Below are 21668 nucleotides of genomic sequence, written 5' to 3'. Positions count from 1 at the left end.
TTGACAACATTTCTAAGATTTAGACATTATTTTTATCCACATTTTAGGCATGAATAAAGTGATACCGAGCTAGAGTAATTGGCAAAAGGTCGTATAGCTGATAAATGGGGCACTGGAGTTTGTACTCTGGAGAGGTAGTTTGACATCAAGTCAAGTCCTTTTCTCTCAATGATGCTGGTTTTTTTCGACTCATTTTAAAGAGCACTGGAATCCTGTGGTGCCTCAAGAGCCACTGATCAAGAAGAGGATGGAGCAGGAATAAAAGTCCCGTGCTCTGGTTTCAACCAGAGCACATTTATATATTATAAGTAGAAATAAATAATTATGCATTATATGTTTAACTACATATATCATATATAGATGTGGGATCCATTTAAAAATGTGTTTAAAAAAATCCCAAACACTGTATCATACCATGCTATCTCCTAATACTGCCAGAAACGTCTTGAAGTTTCTATGCTTTCTTGGGTCTCCAACAGTGTAAAACTTCCCTTGACCTGTTAGCCAGCCTTCAGAGAAGGAGCAGCTGGGAATCATTGCCCTGGGGATGCTCTGGGCTCCAGAACAGGGCTAAGTATCTGCCATGACCCCTGGCAACCTTGCTGTCTGTGTCTCCCTAAAGCCTATTAAACTATTCACAGTACCTGCAGCCTTCTCATTGTTATGACAACTCTTTGAATTCTCTCCCAAGAGAGAAGTGATGTCTTCTCCAAATATCCCGAGGCAATTTTCATACAAAAATTGTATAAGAGAAGCCTGTAATGCAAAAAGAACACAATGGGGTGCTCTTTTTCATATGGAAGAGTTAGAAGTCACATTTTGTTTATAGACCTTGGATCTAACCAAAAATGTGAAAGACTTCTATGAAAACTTCAGAGTTGATAAAAATATATAGAAACCCAAGTTCTCTAATAAAATAAGAAAGAATGATACTTTCTGTTGTACTTTGAGTACAGATTTTAAAATACTACTAGTCAGTGGGCTAAAGTCCTAATTTGTGGCATTTAATAACTAATATTGTGATACCAGTGGTTACATCTTTAAAACTAGGATAGCTTTCAAAGTAACCTACCTTCTTAAAGTTTACTTATTTTGTAAACTTTTGCTTCCAGAAAATATTGGGTTGTAACTTAGGATAATATCTGATTAAAATGTATAAAGCATAGACAAAATCCTATGAAATCCATTTCTTAAATAGGGAAGAATATTTTTTGGAATGTGGATATTCCTGTGGATTTTTTTTGATGTTTTCTTTTTCTTTCTCTTTTCTTTTCTTTTCTTTTTTTTTTTTTTTGACTAAAAACTCACAGGGCTGGGGAGAAAACATGTCTGTCTGTCTAACTGCAGTCCCTTCTCAGGTCTTGCTTTGCCTAATGCTGGCTCTCAGCATGAGCTTGGGGAAAAGCTGCCATCTTATTAGGCATGTGTGGCTTCATTAGGATGTTCTGGAATATCTCACTAGTTTCTGTCTGATGTAGCAGAGGCAAAAGAGTAGCCAAGTATTTTTCTAAATGAGCCACAACTTGCAGAGCAAAGCCAATGTGTTTGGAGCCATGGGTGCTCATAGTGCCCGAGACACCTAGGATGTGCCAGTAACGACAACAGGAGCTAGGTCTTGTTACCATTGTGTCATGAGGAAACCATGCCTTCGCCCAAGTTTACAAGCTCCCCCCCTCAAGGATCAGGCTGAGATTTGAACCTTGGCTTGTCAAACTCTAGAGCCCAGGTCTTTTCTACCATATTACATCACTCTTCTCTCTCTTTTGTTTAGTCAGTCTAGTATTGAATCTCCTGGATGGGAAAGAAGTGACTCAACTGCTCTGTGTTTCCCACTTTAACAACACCCCTTCCCATATTCCACCAGAGAAGGATGGCAAACTCTGCCATTCCAAGGAAGCCTATGAAGATGTGCACTTTTCAGAACTGATCCATCCAATTTACTACTACACATTTCAGATTCAAAGCATGGATTCTAAACCCCAGGGGACACATATGAGAGCTCTCCCTACCTTTTTTACGAAGTTCTCTTCCAATTCCAAGCTGCCAGAATTAGGTGGACAAAGAATGCTTGGGGCTATACACACTGATAAATCATAAGGTGTTATCTGGTTGGGTGAGGATTCTTGCTCAATGCTGTATAACACTCCAAAAAGGTACCGCAAGACAACAACATTCACATTTGGCAGCTGAGCTAGAAGCCTAAAGTCAGAAAGATGTACTTTTGAATAAGGCAAGTCATTGCACTTAGCTGCTGGAAGTATAGAGACAGAGAGCAGAGAACATCTTACTAGATCTAGTATACAACCTGCTGTAGCAGAGTTCCAGGCATGAATGTATACAAATATGTTTTACCGAATTCAATTTCTGAGCTAACCCACTCCGGTTGAATGTTGACAAACTGAAGGTTATAACATGGGCTGTTGATGCTCTGGCATCTCTCTTAGGCCACTGACTTTTGTCTACCATTTTCATATATTCAGAAGGTGTACAATGGCTAAGGAATCCACGTTAATAAGGTCAGACGAAGAGCAATAATAGCCATAAGGCATGCCTGTATTCTGAAACTGGCCTCCGTGGGTGTGAAGAATTGAAACTATTTGGCATTGAATGTTATTTTAGTGGTCAAAGTGGCAAGAAGGAAGCCAATATTTTCCTAATAGTATATTGGCTGTATTTCTGAGCCATGACCAGAGTAGAGTAATTATTGCATCATTACCTCTGGGCTGCATTTATTTTCTCCTCCTCAGTCACTTCGTCAAGAACATCAAGCCATTTTTCATAGAGTTCCGATGAAAGTAAACTTCCTTCGATATTTTCAAGAAAATCCTTATGTGGATAGAAAAATAAATAAATACATGCAAACAGACACACTCACAGAGATGTAGAGACTCACACACACACAAATATATGTATATATGATAAAAGATATATATTGGAAATATCACAGAGAAAACACTTAGTTCAAAACTTCAGTTCAGTCCCTAATTTCTTCATAGATACCCAAACTGTGACCCACACGGAGTTCACCTCATACTCTCCATTGACTTGCATGTGCAAAAACAGGTTGTGGATTTTCTCCAACAAAAACGAAAGCATCAAAGCAGAGCGTACGCTTCAGTGGAAAGGAAGACAAAGCTCCCTTCTATCATATGGCACTTACTCTTTTGTGTGCTTTTTTGCAAACTACTACAAAAGCTACTCTCATCATTGCTTCATTCTTCCTTTCCTTAACTGTACAAAAGTAGAGAGTCTAATGGCAAACTCATGATGGTCCTGAGGATGTATTCATTTCTAGTGTAGACCAATTCTCCAGAGAGTTTGACATGATACTATTCAGGCCAAGGTTGCAGAGTCTGATTCTCCACAAAGATTAGTCAACTTTAGGTAGGGAAAGCTTCAGAAATGTCTAAGAACTCTATGCACACGTGGTCACCATCTTCCTAGTCTGTGCCTATAACATGGAAATGGAAAAGACCCTACTAAACCTTGCTAGAAACATCAATTGCAGGTGTGCACCTTCAAGAGGGCAACACTTATCATGCTATTCGAGTACCTAACGTATCATCATTCTTTCCCCTGTGTCTTGATGCCTATATATATATTTACTGGTGTGTTTTACTCTAGCCCAGTGTAGTAGTGGTCAGGGACTATTGCTATTTATCGTATAGTTGAACAGTAATGGGGGGCAAGGAAAGACCACTTGCGACAAGAAAGGACCAAATATGACCTTGGTTCTAAGAGTGCCATAATAACTGCCTTAATATAGTTTTGTTCAGAGCTGTTAGCAAGTGCCAAGGTAGATGGATTAAATTCTTTGTTCTAGTTTTCAGTTCTTTCTCCATTACCATTTTAGCAATAGAATGGGATATCTGTGATGTAGCTGTATAATTTCCAAATTAATCTAGTTCTTGAGTCGATCTACTGAATTTTCAGAATTCCAAACTACATTTGTCCGTTGCACCTACTCCTAAAGTTAGATTTATCAAAAGAGGCATGTAGCTAGAGCTGGTTACTGTGTCGTTACAACCTTGGATGGTGGGCTAGACATCACAAATATTAACAAAAGGATACCTAGGATCTGGTGAAAGGAGACACAAATGGCAAAATCCTTCCTCCATGACTTATAAAAAGGCATCAAGAAACAGGAGACAATGATGGTTAACAATGATTGGTCGCCTCACTGAGCCTTTTTATATTCCTCATAAAGTAAACATTTGCTTACTATTGTAAACTTCTAGATCTATTCTCAAATTTTTCATTTGATTTTTCTTTTGGAAACTGCCTTCATTAGGAGCATCGTGAGGAAGTCATCAGAGACAGGATGTTTTCTTTGGTAAACATTATGTATGTGTTAATGTGTATTTTGAAATTTCTTATTATTATAGTAGTCACATTAGTATTAGTCTTTTGCATGGAGTCCTCAGGTGAGAGGTGTTTGGTGAAAACAGAAACTATTTCTAATGTAAGGAGCTTTTACCTTCTACAGTAGCTTCCTTAAATTTTGATTTCATGAAGTGTTTTCCAGTTTGACAAGTTCTTAATCAGTTATGCCTATGTTTTTTCTTGGGCAATCATAATGAAAGACACCATCACAGCTTGAGTAACTCATGTGTGGATAAAGCTAGAACTTTCCCCACCTTTAAAACAGATGCTACCAGAAGAACAGATTCACTGTCCAAGTTCACTCTGTTCCCAGAATTTAGTTTCTTTTTTAGGATTCTGCATGATTTTATACTGGCTGATTTTCTGAAGATGCCTTCCATGAGTGGTCATTTTTGATTTGATAAGGAAAGCACATAATGTAGGAAAAAAAGAAGAGTATATGGCATTTCATATCCCAAGCCCAGAGCAAAAGCTTGCTTCCTTTTTGAAAGAGCTAGGCTATCGGATGGTATACAGTTTTAGAGCTCCAAGAAGTAAAGTCAGTTTAGATTCTTTAGTCAATGTCTCTCTATAGTTTTACCCAAAATCCACCTTACATACACTGAAACTTTGTAATCACTTATTTAAATCAGATTTTTTTCATTGACTTTACCCTTTTAAATCAAACTTCCGTGTTTCAAGGCCTTGTGGAATCCTCACCTGTCTCCTACTTTATCAGTCTTTTCTCATTATTCCCTTCCATAGATGCTCTTCCCCATATATGGAAATCTTTTTCTATACCCATTTCCCATTTGTTGATTCCTCTTTAAGTGATTGTATCCTCCATTCCTACTATCTCTATTTCCCTTCCTCTTTAAAAGAAAAGCTCAAATACTCTCTTATTCTCTGATTACATTCCCTTCATGAGTCTTTCAACGTCCTTTGCTCTATCTTCATGTCCTCTCCCTACAGTGTAGAAAGATATAAGCGCTGGAGTCAGATGGACCTAAGGTTCAGAAACCTACTATGCTTCTGATCTACTGTGTTACCTGGGGCACATGCGAACTGTACTGAAAATTTTCTAATCCATTTATAATGTGTGGAAGATGATAGTTCTAGCTACCCCCTAAAATTGCTGTGATGCAAGGACTGGGGTAGCAGCTAGCATGTAACTAACGTGGTTAATTTCTTCACCACTAGGATAACATTCCCAAATCTAGTGCAGCATTGCAGAGGTCCTGGGTACTCTGCAAATTTCCATACTGACAATTCAGTACACCGATTGGAGATAACACAGGCCAAATTCTGGCTGTCATTTAACATCCTCTTTTAGAATTAGCAGATTCATATATGCCTCCAGATGAGTCTTTATGCTTAGGTAAGATGTTTTCAGTTGTTAGATTAAGTAGACTCAGTTGAAAGAGACCTGAGACTACTGTGAGTTTAGGAAGACAACAGCAGAATGTGAAGATGATTCATGCACACAGAGTCCATTTTGACTGATCTGAACAGGCCTACATGGGTCTCTGTGGAAACAAGTGGAATGGACAAAACGTCGTTCAGTGTATTGGCCTCATGACTCTGCAGTAGGTAAATCAAATGACACTACCAAGTTTCTCACCCAAAGCCAGGTGCTGTCTAATGATTTCTCCATTTAAGTAGGTTTGCATGAGGACACTTGGCCTCTCCGAGGTCCCTCTCCTCAGGAAGGCAATAAAAGACCAAACTGAGACCTACCAGTATTGGGAACGGGAAGTTGTCCTTATGAAATATATCCGTGAGGGAAACTCCAAAGAGCTGTCCTGATTTTTCAGACGGTGCAGCTGTGCACTGGTTGTTCTGCCAAGTGCCAGCACAGTGGCCAAAGGACGAGTTTGTGAAAGCACTGCTTTCCTTGGTGTTCTGTACAGAATCTAAGGAAGAAGGGAGATTAGTGTGTTTTAATTCACGTAGACTTATTTTCACCATTGCCATTATACAGCATGTTCATTGTAGAGGCTAGAAGAGGGAAACTGAGTCATTTGTTGTGTAGAACTCTCCATGTTCTGATGTTGGCTAACAGCATCCTCATGGCATTGATGAGTTCTTGCCAATAACTTTCAGACTGACGGTTAAACCTAGGGACTTGATCAGACTCAAAGTGATTATTTCCTCTGCCATCAGTTACTGCCATTACACTGATCTGGAGGCACTGAAACTGTAGGTGTTTGTTTTCTACTGGTGTGATCAGTGGGTTCAGGTATCAGATCTGATTTTATTTTTTTATTTTTTTCTGATTTTAAGAGCTATAAGTTTTTGGTATGCAAATCAAGCTAGGTTGTTAATCCTGTGCTTTCACAACCAGGCTCCCCTCAGCCTCAGATTCTCTCCTTGGGTTTCTGAGTGCTCAAGTTTCTACCATCCAAAGGAATTGCCTCTCAGGACACAATCTGCCTGACCCCTACTTCTCTGGTTCCACTGCTCTGGGCCATCTTCAAGGATGACTTTCTGCAGTCAGGGTTCTTGGGAAGTAGTCATTACATGCTGGCTATGTGGTGTCTGTGTTCTCTTGTCAACCCCACCAACCCACCCAGAGATGATGTTTTTGGTTAAATATGTTTAACATTTACTGTAAAGAGCCTAAACCACAATGAAGTGTGGAAACACACTTCCTCACACACACACTCAAACATACATGTGTATATACACCTACATAAACGTACAAGGCTTGAAAGAAAACATAGAAAATGCAAAACAATAAGAGGTTAGGAGTGCATTGATAGACCACCAGTTTCCAGAGATGATTTTTAATTACTCAACATTCCCTATTGAAGGAAGAACTTTCCAAAGAAAAGGAGATCAGCAGCGAGAAGCTGAGTTCAAATTTCTACTGCTCAGCTGTGAATGTTTCCCTTTGAAGATATCTTAACATTTCTTAAATAACCGATTGCTTTAAGAGTCAACAGATGAGACAAGCTGTCGAAGGATAAAAAGATGAGGAACATTTCACCAAATAACCTTAAACACTGGGCAATTTGGCTTTTTTGGGATATAGTACGTGCATCAGCACCTCCACTCGTGTGGGGCCAGCACTGCACCAGAAGCATCCTGGTTCTGCCACTTAGGAAGCTCAGCATTTTATTTTATTTATTTTTTTTAATTTTTATTTATTTATGATAGTTACAGAGAGAGAGACAGAGGCAGAGACACAGGCAGAGGGAGAAGCAGGCTCCATGCACCGGGAGCCCGATGTGGGATTCGATCCCGGGTCTCCAGGATCGCGCCCTGGGCCAAAGGCAGGCGCCAAACCGCTGCGCCACCCAGGGATCCCGAAACTCAGCATTTTAAAGCTTTGGTTTGCTCAACTGTAACATAAATGATGCTGCCTACACCAAGTTAAACTAAATATATAAGATACTACTCGGCACAAGGCAATAAATATTTCCAGGATCATTAATGAATGGGGTCGCTTCAAAAGGGTCGAATAATGTCAAATAAATCTGGGAAAAACTGGTGCATTTGACTTCCAAAAGGAAAATATGAATTTCCCAAGCCTATTTGACGAGAGAACCCTTTCTGGGAAAGGGAAAACAATGCATGGATCATATATTCTATATGCACTGATAGCAATCTCCGTCTATACACTGGCATAAGTCAGAAATGTACAGTTCTGTAGTTCTAAATAGCTCACTTGTTGTCCAGTTTGATTCTCTGTTCCGAGACTGGTAGAGATTTAGGTTTTCTTAATTGCCCCCATGAGTGTGTCTGTTCTGGAGTGTTCTGGTGCCAGACAGGTTGTAAAATGGTGAAGTGCCACTTATCTGATTGCTCTGTGTCATTGATGTATATAATAGCCGCTGCGGGGTCCAGACTGCTCTCTGGTCCTGGGAAATTGACCTGTACTCCTATTGCTGAGGCATGTCTTTCACACCCAGTGACTTTCTTTTTCTTCCATACTCTTCTGGGACTGAAGGAGATACATGTTCCATGTTGAGGTATAAGAAACTCTCCATGGACATAGAGGGTCCCATTGTTCTTAGACATGTCAGCTCGCTGTTCTGTGAGGAATTTCTGCTTCCATTTGGTTTCCATGCAGGAAATGGTGCAGATATCCCATGTACCTACCTAGTGGTTTTGGGCTTTTTCCCCTTGGGATTGCCACCTAAATCTTCTACTCTATGCCATGAATCATTTCTGTTTCCTAGAAAGCTAAGTCTTTAAGACTCATAAGCATCAAAGAGCACCGTTTTCCTCATATTCTCCTCTTGCTTCTATTCCCTGAGGAGGTGAGTTGTCTCTTAAGGCAGCTTAAGACAGGAAGAAGGATGAGGGAAGGAATATCTCAGGTAAAAAAAAATGAGTTAGTATTTCAAAGATTCTTCCTACCCTACTTGGAATACTCCTTAGGAAATGCTGGTGTACAGAACTGAGGAGGAAAAGCCAGTGAAGGAAAGGATATGTGTGTAATGGTGTTGCTGTGAGTTTTATGATGTGTGGTCTTAAGAAATAAAGCCTCCTCATCTTGTAAACCACCACCTTTGGCGTGGTCCTTTGCACAGTCCTCTCCCACATTAACTCTTGAAAAGTCCCTCTTGCTTCTGGGAACTCTTCCTCCACCATATGAAAGGAGGAGAAGCTACCTTATTGAAGACATGGGGACCAATTGAGAGCCAGCACCAATACACAAATACCTAGGTTTGACATCAAGTCAAGTCCTTTTCTCTCAATGACGCTGGTTCTTTTCAACTCATTTTAAAGAGCACCAGAATCCTGTGGTGCCTCAAGAGCCATTGATCAAAAAGAGGATGGAGCAGGAATAAAACCCCCCTGCTCTGGTTTCAACCAGAGCACATTTATATATTATAAGTAGAAATTAATAATTATGCATTATATGCTTAACAACATATATAATATAGATGTGGGATCCATTTAAAATTGTGTTAAAAAAAATCCCCAAACACTGTATCATACCATGCTATTTCCTAATACTGCCAGAAATGTCTTGAAGTTTCTATGCTTTCTTGGGTCTCCAACAGTGTAAAACTTCCCTTGACCTGTTAGCCAGCCTTCAGAGAAGGAGCAGCTGGGAATCATTGCCCTGGGGATGCTCTGGGCTCCAGAACAGGGCTAAGTATCTGCCATGACCCCTGGCAACCTTGCTGTCTGTGTCTCCCTAAAGCCTATTAAACTATTCACAGTACCTGCAGCCTTCTCATTGTTATGACAACTCTTTGAATTCTCTCCCAAGAGAGAAGTGATGTCTTCTCCAAATATCCCGAGGCAATTTTCATACAAAAATTGTATAAGAGAAGCCTGTAATGCAAAAAGAACACAATGGGGTGCTCTTTTTCATATGGAAGAGTTAGAAGTCACATTTTGTTTATAGACCTTGGATCTAACCAAAAATGTGAAAGACTTCTATGAAAACTTCAGAGTTGATAAAAATATATAGAAACCCAAGTTCTCTAATAAAATAAGAAAGCATGATACTTTCTGTTGTACTTTGAGTACAGATTTTAAAATACTACTAGTCAGTGGGCTAAAGTCCTAATTTGTGACATTTAATAACTAATATTGTGATACCAGTGGTTACATCTTTAAAACTAGGATAGCTTTCAAAGTAACCTACCTTCTTAAAGTTTACTTATTTTGTAAACTTCTGCTTCCAGAAAATATTGGGTTGTAACTTAGGATAATATCTGATTAAAATGTATAAAGCATAGACAAAATCCTATGAAATCCATTTCTTATATAGGGAAGAATATTTTTTTGGAATGTGGATACTCCTGTGGATATTTTTTTTATGTTTTCTTTTTCTTTTTCTATTCTTTTCTTTTTTTTTTTGAGTAAAAACTCACAGGGCTGGGGAGAAAACATGTCTGTCTGTCTAACTGCAGTCCCTTCTCAGGTCTTGCTTTGCCTAACGCTGGCTCTTGGCATGAGCTTGGGGAAAAGCTGCCATCTTATTAGGCATGTGTGGCTTCATTAGGATGTTCTGGAATATCTCACTAGTTTCTGTCTGATGTAGCAGAGGCAAAAGAGTAGCCAAGTATTTTTCTAAATGAGCCACAACTTGCAGAGCAAAGGCAATGTGTTTGGATCCATGGGTGCTCGTAGTGCCCGAGACACCTAGGATGTGCCAGTAACAACCACAGGAGCTAGGTCTTGTTACCATTGTGTCATGAGGAAGCCATGCCTTCGCTCAAGTTTACAAGTTCCCCCCTCAAGGATCAGGCTGAGATTTGAACCTTGGCTTGTCAAACTCTAGAGCCAAGGTCTTTTCTACCATATTATATCACTCTTCTCTCTCTTTTGTTTAGTCAGTCTAGTATTGAATCTCTTGGATGGGAAAGAAGTGACTCAACTGCTCTGTGTTTCCCACTTTAACAACACCCCTTCCCATATTCCACCAGAGAAGGATGGCAAACTCTGCCATTCCAAGGAAGCCTATGAAGATGTGCACTTTTCAGAACTGATCCATCCAATTTACTACTACACATTTCAGATTCAAAGCATGGATTCTAAACCCCAGGGGACACATATGAGAGCTCTCCCTACCTTTTTTACGAAGTTCTCTTCCAATTCCAAGCTGCCAGAATTAGGTGGACAAAGAATGCTTGGGGCTATACACACTGATAAATCATAAGGTGTTATCTGGTTGGGTGAGGATTCTTGCTCAATGCTGTATAACACTCCAAAAAGGTACCGCAAGACAACAACATTCACATTTGGCAGCTGAGCTAGAAGCCTAAAGTCAGAAAGATGCACTTTTGAATAAGGCAAGCCATTGCACTTAGCAGCTGGAAGTATAGAGACAGAGAGCAGAGAACATCTTACTAGAACTAGTATACAACCTGCTGTAGCAGAGTTCCAGGCATGAATGTATACAAATATGTTTTACCGAATTCAATTTCTGAGCTAACCCACTCCAGTTGAATGTTTGACAAACTGAAGGCTATACTATGGGCTGTTGATGCTCTGGCATCTCTCTTAGGCCACTGACTTTTGTCTACCATTTTCATATATTCAGAAGGTGTACAATGGCTAAGGAGTCCACGTTAATAAGGTCAGGAGAAGAGCAATAATAGCCATAAGGCATGCCTGTATTCTGAAACTGGCCTCCGTGGGTGTGAAGAATTGAAACTATTTGGCATTGAATGTTATTTTAGTGGTCAAAGTGGCAAGAAGGAAGCCAATATTTTCCTAATAGTATATTGGCTGTATTTCTGAGCCATGACCAGAGTAGAGTAATTATTGCATCATTACCTCTGGGCTGCATTTATTTTCTCCTCCTCAGTCACTTCGTCAAGAACACCAAGCCATTTTTCATAGAGTTCCGATGAAAGTAAACTTCCTTCGATATTTTCAAGAAAATCCTTATGTGGTTAGAAAAATAAATAAATACATGCAAACAGACACACTCACACAGATGTAGAGACTCACACACACACACAAATATATGTATATATGATACAAAATATATATTGGAAATATCACAGAGAAAACACTTAGTTCAAAACTTCAGTTCAGTCCCTAATTTCTTCATAGATACCCAAACTGTGACCCACACGGAGTTCACCTCATACTCTCCATTGAATTGCACGTGCAAAAACAGGTTGTGGATTTTCTCCAACAAAAACGAAAGCATCAAAGCAGAGCCTACGCTTCAGTGGAAAGGAAGACAAAGCTCCCTTCTATCATATGGCACTTACTCTTTTGTGTGCTTTTATGCAAACTACTACAAAAGCTACTCTCATCATTGCTTCATTCTTCCTTTCCTTAACTGTACAAAAGTAGATGGTCTAATGGCAAACTCCTGATGTTCCTGAGGATGTATTCATTTCTAGTGTAGACCAATTCTCCAGAGAGTTTGACATGATACTATTCAGGCCAAGGTTGCAGAGTCTGATTCTCCACAAAGATTAGTCAACTTTAGGTAGGGAAAGCTTCAGAAATGTCTAAGAACTCTATGCACACGTGGTCACCATCTTCCTAGTCTGTGCCTATAACACGGAAATAGAAAAGACCCTACTAAGTCTTGCTAGAAACATCAATTGTATGTGTGCACCTTCAAGAGGGAAACACTTATCATGGTATTCAAGTACCTAATGGATGATCATTCTTTTCCTTGTGTCTTGATGCCTATATATATATTTACTGGTGTGTTTTACTCTAGCTCAGTGTAGTAATGGTCAGAGACTATTGCTATCTTTCATATAGTTAAACAGTAATGGGGGACAAGCAAAGACCAAATGTGACAAGGAAGGACCACATATGACCTTGGTTCTAAGAGTGCCATAATAACTGCCTTAATATAGTTTTGTTCAGAGCTGTTAGCAAGTGCCAAGGTAGATGGATTAAATTCTTTGTTCTAGTTTTCAGTTCTTTCTCCATTACCATTTTAGCAATAGAATGGGATATCTGTGATGTAGCTGTATAATTTCCAAATTAATCTAGTTCTTGAGACGATCTATTGAATTTTCAGAATTCCAAACTACCTTTGTCCATTGCACCTACTCCTAAAGTTAGATTTATCAAAAGAGGCATGTAGCTAGAGCTGGTTACTGTGTCGTTATAACCTTGGATGGTGGGCTAGACATCACAAATATTAACAAAAGGATAACCTAGGATCTGGTGAAAGGAGACACAAATGGCAAAATCCTTCCTCCATGACTTATAAAGTAAAAGGCATCAAGAAACAGGAGACAATGATGGTTAACAATGATTGGTCGCCTCACTGAGCCTTTTTATATTCCTCATAAAGTAAACATTTGCTTACTATTGTAAACTTCTAGATCTATTCTGAAATTTTTCATGTGATTTTTCTTTTGGAAACTGCCTTCATTAGGAGCATGGTGAGGAAGTCATCAGAGACAGGATGTTTTCTTTGGTAAACATTATGTATGTGTCAATGTATATTTTGAAATTTCTTATTATTATAGTAGTCACATTAGTATTAGTCTTTTGCATGGAGTCCTCAGGTGGGAGGTGTGTGGTGAAAACAGAAAGTATTTCTAATGTAAGGAGCTTTTACCTTCTACAGTACCTTCCTTAAATTTTGATTTCATGAAGTGTTTTCCAGTTTGACAAGTTCTTAATCAGTTATGCCTATGTTGGTTCTTGGGCAATCATAATGAAAGACACCATCACAGCTTGAGTAACTCATGTGTGGATAAAGCTAGAATTTTCCCCACCTTTAAAACACATGCTACCAGAAGAACAGATTCACTGTCCAAGTTCACTCTGTTCCCAGAATTTAGTTTCTTTCTTAGGATTCTGCATGATTTTATACTGGCTGATTTTCTGAAGATGCCTTCCGTGAGTGGTCATTTTTGATTGATAAGGAAAGCACATAATGTAGGAAAAAAAGAAGAGTATATGGCATTTCATATCCCAAGCCCAGAGCAAAAGCTTGCTTCCTTTTTGAAAGAGCTAGGCTATCGGATGGTATACAGTTTTAGAGCTGCAAGAAGTAAAGTCAATTTAGATTCTTTAGTCAATGTCTCTCTATAGTTTTACCCAAAATCCACCTTACATACACTGAAACTTTGTAATCACTTATTTAAATCAGATTTTTTTCATTGACTTTACCCTTTTAAATCAAACTTCCATGTTTCAAGGCCTTGTGGAATCCTCACCTGTCTCCTACTTTATCAGTCTTTTCTCATTATTCCCTTCCATAGATGCTCTTCCCCATATATGGCAATCTTTTTCTATACTCATTTCCCATTTGTTGATTCCTCTTTAAGTGATTGTATCTTCCATTCCTACTATCTCTATTTCCCTTCCTCTTTAAAAGAAAAGCTCAAATACTCTCTTATTCTCTGATTACATTCCCTTCATGAGTCTTTCAACGTCCTTTGCTCTATCTTCATGTCCTCTCCCTACTGTGTAGAAAGATATAAGGGCTGTAGTCAGATGGACCAAAAGTTCAGAAACCTACTATGCTTCTGATCTATTGTGTAACCTGGGGCACATGCGAACTGTACTGAAAATTTTCTAATCCATTTATAATGTGTGGAGGATGATAGTTCTAGCTACCCCCTAAAATTGCTGTGATGCAAGGACTGGGGTAGCAGCTAGCATGTAACTAACGTGGTTAATTTCTTCACCACTAGGATAACATTCCCAAATCCAGTGCAGGGTTGCAGAGGTCCTGGGTACTCTGCAAATTTCCATACTGACAATTCAGTACACCGATTGGAGATAACACAGGCCAAACTCTGTGGCTGTCATTTAACATGCTCTTTTAGAATTAGCAGATTCATATATGCCTCAGGATGAGTCTTTATGCTTAGGTAAGATGTTTTCAGTTGTTAGATTAAGTAGACTCAGTTGAAAGAGACCTGAGACTACTGTGAGTTTAGGAAGACAACAGCAGAATGTGAAGATGATTCATGCACACAGAGTCCATTTTGACTGATCTGAACAGGCCTACATGGGTCTCTGTGGAAACAAGTGGAATGGACAAAACGTCGTTCAGTGTATTGGCCTCATGACTCTGCAGTAGGTAAATCAAATGACACTACCAAGTTTCTCACCCAAAGCCAGGTGCTGTCTAATGATTTCTCCATTTGGAGTAGGTTTGCATGAGGACACTTGGCCTCTCCGAGGTCCCTCTCCTCAGGAAGGCAATAAAAGACCAAACTGAGACCTACCAGTATTGGGAAGGGGAAGTTGTCCTTATGAAAGATATCCGTGAGGGAAACTCCAAAGAGCTGTCCTGATTTTTCAGACTGGTGCAGCTGTGCACTGGTTGTTCTGCCAAGTGCCAGCACAGTGGCCAAAGGACGAGTTTGTGAAAGCACTGCTTTCCTTGGTGTTCTGGTCAGAATCTAAGGAAGAAGGGAGATTAGTGTGTTTTAATTCACGTAGACTTATTTTCACCATTGCCATTATACAGCATGTTCATTGTAGAGGCTAGAAGAGGGAAACTGAGTCATTTGTTGTGTAGAACTCTCCATGTTCTGATGTTGGCTAACAGCATCCTCATGACATTGATGAGTTCTTGCCAATAACTTTCAGACTGACGGTTAAACCTAGGGACTTGATCAGACTCAAAGTGATTATTTCCTCTGCCATCAGTTACTGCCATTACACTGATCTGGAGGCACTGAAACTGTAGGTGTTTGTTTTCTACTGGTGTGATCAGTGGGTTCAGGTATCAGATCTGATTTTATTTTTTTATTTTTTTCTGATTTTAAGAGCTATAAGTTTTTGGTATGCAAATCAAGCTGAGTTTGTTAATCCTGTGCTTTCACAGCGAGGCTCCCCTCAGCCTCAGATTCTCTCCTTGGGTTTCTGAGTGCTCAAGTTTCTACCATCCAAAGGAATTGCCTCTCAGGACACAATCTGCCTGACCCCTACTTCTCTGGTTCCACTGTTCTGGGCCATCTTCAAGGATGACTTTCTGCAGTCAGGGTCCTTGGGAAGTAGTCATTACATGCTGGCTATGTGGTGGTGTCTGTGTTCTCTTGTCAACCCCACCAACCCACCCAGAGATGATGTTTTTGGTTAAATATGTTTAACATTTACTGAAAAGAGCCTAAACCACAATGAAGTGTGGAAACACACTTCCTCACACACACACTCAAACATACATGTGTATATACACCTACATAAACGTACAAGGCTTGAAAGAAAACATAGAAAATGCAAAACAATAAGAGGTTAGGAGTGCATTGATAGACCACCAGTTTCCAGAGATGATTTTTAATTACTCAACATTCCCTATTGAAGGAAGAACTTTCCAAAGAAAAGGAGATCAGCAGTGAGAAGCTGAGTTCAAATTTCTACTGCTCAGCTGTGAATGTTTCCCTTTGAAGATATCTTAACATTGCTTAAATAACCGATTGCTTTAAGAGTCAACAGATGAGACAAGCTGTCGAAGGATAAAAAGATGAGGAACATTTCACCAAATAACCTTAAACACGGGGCAATTTGGCTTTTTTGGGATATAGTACGTCCATCAGCACCTCCACTCATGTGGGGCCAGCACTGCACCAGAAGCATCCTGGTTCTGCCACTTAGGAAGCTCAGCATTTTAAAGCTTTGGTTTGCTCAACTGTAACATAAATGATGCTTCCTACACCAAGTTAAACTAAATATATAAGATACTACTCGGCACAAGGCAATAAATATTCCCAGGATCATTAATGAATGGGGTCGCTTCAAAAGGGTCGAATAATGTCAAATAAATCTGGGAAAAACTGGTGCATTTGACTTCCAAAAGGAAAATATGAATTTCCCAAGCCTATTTGACGAGAGAACCCTTTCTGGGAAAGGGAAAACAATGCATGGATCATATATTCTATATGCACTGATAGCAATCTCCGTCTATACACTGGCATAAGTCAGAAATGTACAGTTCTGTAGTTCTAAATAGCTCACTTGTTGTCCAGTTTGGTTCTCTGTTCCGAGACTGGTAGAGATTTAGGTTTTCTTAATTGCCCCCATGAGTGTGTCTGTTCTGGAGTGTTCTGGTGCCAGACAGGTTGTAAAATGGTGAAGTGCACTTATCTGATTGCTCTGTGTCATTGATGTATATAAATAGCCGCTGCAGTGTCCAGACTGCTCTCTGGTCCTGGGAAATTGGCCTGTACTCCTATTGCTGAGGCATGTCTTTCACACCCAGTGGCTTCCTTTTTCTTCCATACTCTTCTGGGACTGATGGAGATACATGTTCCATGTTGAGGTATAAGAAACTCTGCATGGACATAGAGGGCCCCATTGTTCTTAGACATGTCAGCTCACTGTTCTGTGAGGAATTTCTGCTTCCATTTGGTTTCCATGCAGGAAATGGTACAGATATCCCATGTACCTACCTAGTGGTTTTGGGCTTTTTCCCCTTGCGATTGCCACGTAAATCTTCTACTCTATGCCATGAATCATTTCTGTTTCCTAGAAAGCTAAGTCTTTAAGACTCATAAGCATCAAAGAGCACCGTTTTCCTCATATTCTCCTCTTGCTTCTATTCCCTGAGGAGGTGAGTTGTCTCTTAAGGCAGCTTAAGACAGGAAGAAGGATGAGGGAAGGAATATCTCAGGTAAAATAAATGAGTTAGTATTTCAAAGATTCTTCCTACCCTACTTGGAATACCCCTTAGGAAATGCTGGTGTACAGAACTGAGGAGGAAAAGCCAGTGAAGGAAAGGATATGCGTGTACTGGTGCTGCTGTGAGTTTTATGATGTGTGGTCTTAAGAAATAATGCCTCCTCATCTTGTAAACCACCACCTTTGGCGTGGTCCTTTGCACAGTCCTCTCCCACATTAACTCTTGAAAAGTCCCTCTTGCTTCTGGGAACTCTTCCTCCACCATATGAAAGGAGGAGAAGCTACCTTATGGAAGACATGGGGACCAATTGAGAGCCAGCGCCAATACACAAATACCTAGGTTTGACATCAAGTCAAGTCCTTTTCTCTCAATGACGCTGGTTCTTTTCTACTCATTTTAAAGAGCACCGGAATCCTGTGGTGCCTCAAGAGCCATTGATCAAAAAGAGGATGGAGCAGGAATAAAACCCCCCTGCTCTGGTTTCAACCAGAGCACATTTATATAAGTAGAAATTAATAATTATGCATTATATGCTTAACAACATGTATAATATAGATGTGAGATCCATTTAAAATTGTGTTAAAAAAATCCCCAAACACTGTATCATACCATGCTATTTCCTAATACTGCCAGAAATGTCTTGAAGTTTCTATGCTTTCTTGGGTTTCCAACAGTGTGAAACCTCCCTGACCTGCTAGCCAGCCTTCAGAGAAGGAGCAGCTGGGAATCATTGCCCTGGGGATGCTCTGGGCTCCAGAACAGGGCTAAGTATCTGCCATGACCCCTGGCAACCTTGCTGTCTGTGTCTCCCTAAAGCCTATTAAACTATTCACAGTACCTGCAGCCTTCTCATTGTTATGACAACTCTTTGAATTCTCTCCCAAGAGAGAAGTGATGTCTTCTCCAAATATCTTGAGGCAATTTTCAATCAAAAACTGTATAAGAGAAGCCTGTAATGCAAAAAGAACACAATGGGGTGCTCTTTTTTATACGGAAGAGTTATAAGTCACATTTTGTTTATAGACCTTGGATCTAACCAAAAATGTGAAAGACTTCTATGAACAATTCAGAGTTGATAATAATATATAGAAACCCAAGTTCTCTAATAAAATAACTTAGTGTGATACTTTCTGTTGTACTTTGGGTACAGATTTTAAAATTCTACTAGTCAGTGGGCTAAAGTCCTAATTTGTCACCTAATTTCATACCTAACATTGTGATACCAATGGTTACATCTTTAAAACTAGAATAGTTTTCAAAGCAACCTACCTTCTTAACTTTACTTATTGTGTAAAATTTTACTTCCAGAAAATATTGGGTTGTAACTTAGGATAATATCTGATTAAAATGTGTAAAGCATAGACAAAATCCTATGAAATCCATTTCTTAAAGAGGGAAGAATGTTTTTTGGAAAGAGGATATTCCTGTGGATTTTTTTTTGATGTTTTGTTTTGTTTTTGAGTAAAAATCACAGGTCTGGAGAGAAAACATGTCGGTCTGTCTAACCGCATTCCCTTCTCATGTCTTGCTTTGCCTAATGCTGGCTCTCGGCATGAGCTTGGGGAAAAGCTGTCATCTTATTAGGCATCTGTGGCTTCATTAGGATGTTCTGGAATATCTAACTAGTTTCTGTCTGATGTAGCAGAGGCAAAAGAGTAGCCAAGTATTATTCTAAATGAGCCACAACTTGCAGAGCAAGGCCAATGTGTTTGGAGCCATGGGCGCTCATAGTGACTGAATCACCTAGGATGTGCCAGTAACGACCACAGGAGCTGGGTCTTGTTACCATTGTGTCATGAGGAAGCCATGGCTTTGCCCAAAGTTACAAGCTCCCCCCTCAAGGATCAGGCTGAGAGTTGAACCTCGGCTTGTCAAACTCCGGAGCCCAGGTCTTTTCTATCATATTATGCCACTCTTCTCTTTCTTTTGTTTAGTCAGTCTAGTATTGAATCTCCTGGATGGGAAAGAAGCGACTCAACTGCTCTATATTTCTCAATTTAACAACACCCCTTCCCATATTCCACCAGAGTAGGATAAAGATCTCTGCTATTCCAAGGAAGGCAATGAAGATGTGCACTTTTCAGAACTGATCCTTTGCAATTACTACTACACATTTCAGATTCAAAGCATGGATTCTAAACCCCATATGAGACATATATGAGAGATCTCTCTACCTTTTTAATGAAGTTGTCTTCCAATTCCAAGTTGCAGGAATTAGGTGGACAAAGAATACTTGGGGCTATACACACTGATAAATCATAAGCTGTCATCTGATTGGATGAGGATTGTTGCTCAATGTTGTATAACACACCGAAAAGGTATCGCAAGAGAACAACATTCACTTTTGGCAGCTGTGTTAGAAGCCTAAAGTCAGAAAGATGCACTTTTGAATAAGGCAAGTCATTGCACTTAGCAGTTGGAAGTATAGAGACGGAAAGCAGAGAACATCTTACTAGATCTAGTATACAACCTGCTGTAGCAGAGTTCCAGGCATGAACGTACACAAAAATGTTTTACCAAATTCAATTTCTGAGCTAACCCTCTCTGGTTAAATATTTGACAAACTTAAGGTTATACCATGGGCTGTTGATGCTCTGGCATCTCTCTTAAGCCACTGACTTGTCTACCAGTTTCATATATTCAGAAGTTGTACAATGACTAAGGAGTCTACTTAATAAGGTCAGGAGAAGAGCAATAATAGCCATAAGGCATGCCTGTATTCTGAAACTGGCCTCTGTGGGTGAGAAGAATTGAAATCATTTGGCATTGTATGTTCTCATTCATTTGGGGAATATAAATAATAGTGAAAGGGAATATAAGGGAAGGGAGAAGAAATGTGTGGGAAATATCAGAAAGGGAGACAGAACATAAAGACTCCTAACTCTGGGAAATGAACTAGGGGTGATGGAAGGGGATGAGGGCAGGAGGTAGGGGTGAATAGGTGATGGGCACTGAGGGGGGCACTTGACGGAATGAGCACTGGGTGTTACTCTGTATGTTGGTAAATTGAACACCAATAACAAATAAATTTATTATTAAAAAAAAGAAACCATTTGGCATTGAATGTTATTTTAATGGTCAAAGTGGCAAGAAGGAAACCAATATTTTGTAATGGTATATTGGCTGTATTTCTGAGCCATGACCAGAGTAGAGTAATTATTGCATCATTACCTCTGGGCAGCATTTATTTTTTCCTTCTGAGTCACTTCGTCAAGAACACCAAGCCATTTTTCATAGAGGTCCGATGAAAGTAAACTTCCTTCGATATTTTCAAGAAAATCCTTATGTGGATAAAAAAAAATACACACAAATATACACAGAAACACACACACACATATATATGCATATATAATACAAAATATATATTGGAAATATCACAGAGAAAACACTTAGTTGAAAACTTCAGTTGAGTTCCTACTTCCTTCATAGATACCCAAACTGTGACCCACAGGGGGGGTCAGCTTGACTCTCCATTGACTTGTACATGCAAAAGCAGGTTGTGGATTTTCTCTGACAAAAATGAAAGCATCAAAGCAGAGCATAGCCTTCACTGGAAAGGAAGACAAAGCTCCCTTCCATCATATGGAACTTACTCTTTTGTGTGCTTTTATGCAAACTACTACAAAAGCTACTCTCATAATTGCATCATTCTTCCTTTCCTGAACTATACAAAAGTAGAGAGTCTAATGGCAAACTCATGATGGTCCTGAGGATGTATTCATTTCTAGTGTAGACCAATTCTCCAGAGAGCTTGACATGATACTATTCAGGCCAAGGTTGCAGAGTCTGATTCTCCACAAAGATTAGTCAACTTTAGGTAGGGAAAGCTTCAGAAATGTCTAAGAACTCTATGCACACGTGGTCACCATCTTCCTAGTCTGTGCCTATAACACGGAAATAGAAAAGACCCTACTAAGTCTTGCAAGAAACATTAATTGTATGTGTGCACCTTCAAGAGGGAAACACTTATCATGGTATTCAAGTGCCTAATGGATGATCATTCTTTTCCTTTTGTCTTGATGCCTATATATATATTTACTGGCGTGTTTTACTCTAGCCCAGTGTAGTAGTGGTCAGAGACTATTGCTATCTTTCATATAGTTAAACAGTAATGGGGGACAAGCAAAGACCAAATGTGACAAGGAAGGACCACATATGACCTTGGTTTTAAGAGTGTCATCATTACTGCCTTGACATAGTTTTGTTGAGAGCTGTTAGCAAGTGCCAAGGTAGATGGATTAAATTCTCTATTCTAGTTCTCACATCTTTCTCC

At 39.6% G+C, this 21668-nt stretch overlaps 1 protein-coding gene across 24 annotated transcripts in view; it reads right to left on the bottom strand.

Annotated features, from left to right (window-relative positions):
* LOC112659140 (rho GTPase-activating protein 20-like) overlaps window positions 1-21668 on the bottom strand; it is a 103360-nt gene that overhangs the window by 19214 nt on the left and 62478 nt on the right. For 13 of the 24 annotated variants that reach the window (XM_049107976.1, XM_049107967.1, XM_049107969.1 and 10 more), the window contains 7 exons: window positions 11608-11717; window positions 10900-11089; window positions 9543-9654; window positions 6100-6275; window positions 2717-2826; window positions 2010-2199; window positions 645-756 (listed from right to left, as the gene is read on the bottom strand). In XM_049107976.1, the coding sequence (XP_048963933.1) occupies window positions 645-756; window positions 2010-2199; window positions 2717-2826; window positions 6100-6275; window positions 9543-9654; window positions 10900-11089; window positions 11608-11717 (1000 nt within the window). Of the gene's footprint in view, window positions 1-644; window positions 757-2009; window positions 2200-2716; window positions 2827-6099; window positions 6276-9542; window positions 9655-10899; window positions 11090-11607; window positions 11718-14999; window positions 15177-17192; window positions 17348-18233; window positions 18346-19569; window positions 19760-20566; window positions 20677-21668 lie in introns of those variants that run through there. The other 11 variants (XM_049107975.1, XM_049107979.1, XR_007409551.1 and 8 more) reach the window with 11 other exon arrangements.

Source organism: Canis lupus (genome assembly GCF_003254725.2).
Source record: "Canis lupus dingo isolate Sandy chromosome 19 unlocalized genomic scaffold, ASM325472v2 SANDYCHR19.02, whole genome shotgun sequence".
NCBI classification, from domain to species: domain Eukaryota; kingdom Metazoa; phylum Chordata; class Mammalia; order Carnivora; family Canidae; genus Canis; species Canis lupus.
The sequence above is the reverse complement of the archived record's forward strand: the minus strand, read 5'-3'. Positions and strand labels throughout refer to the sequence as shown.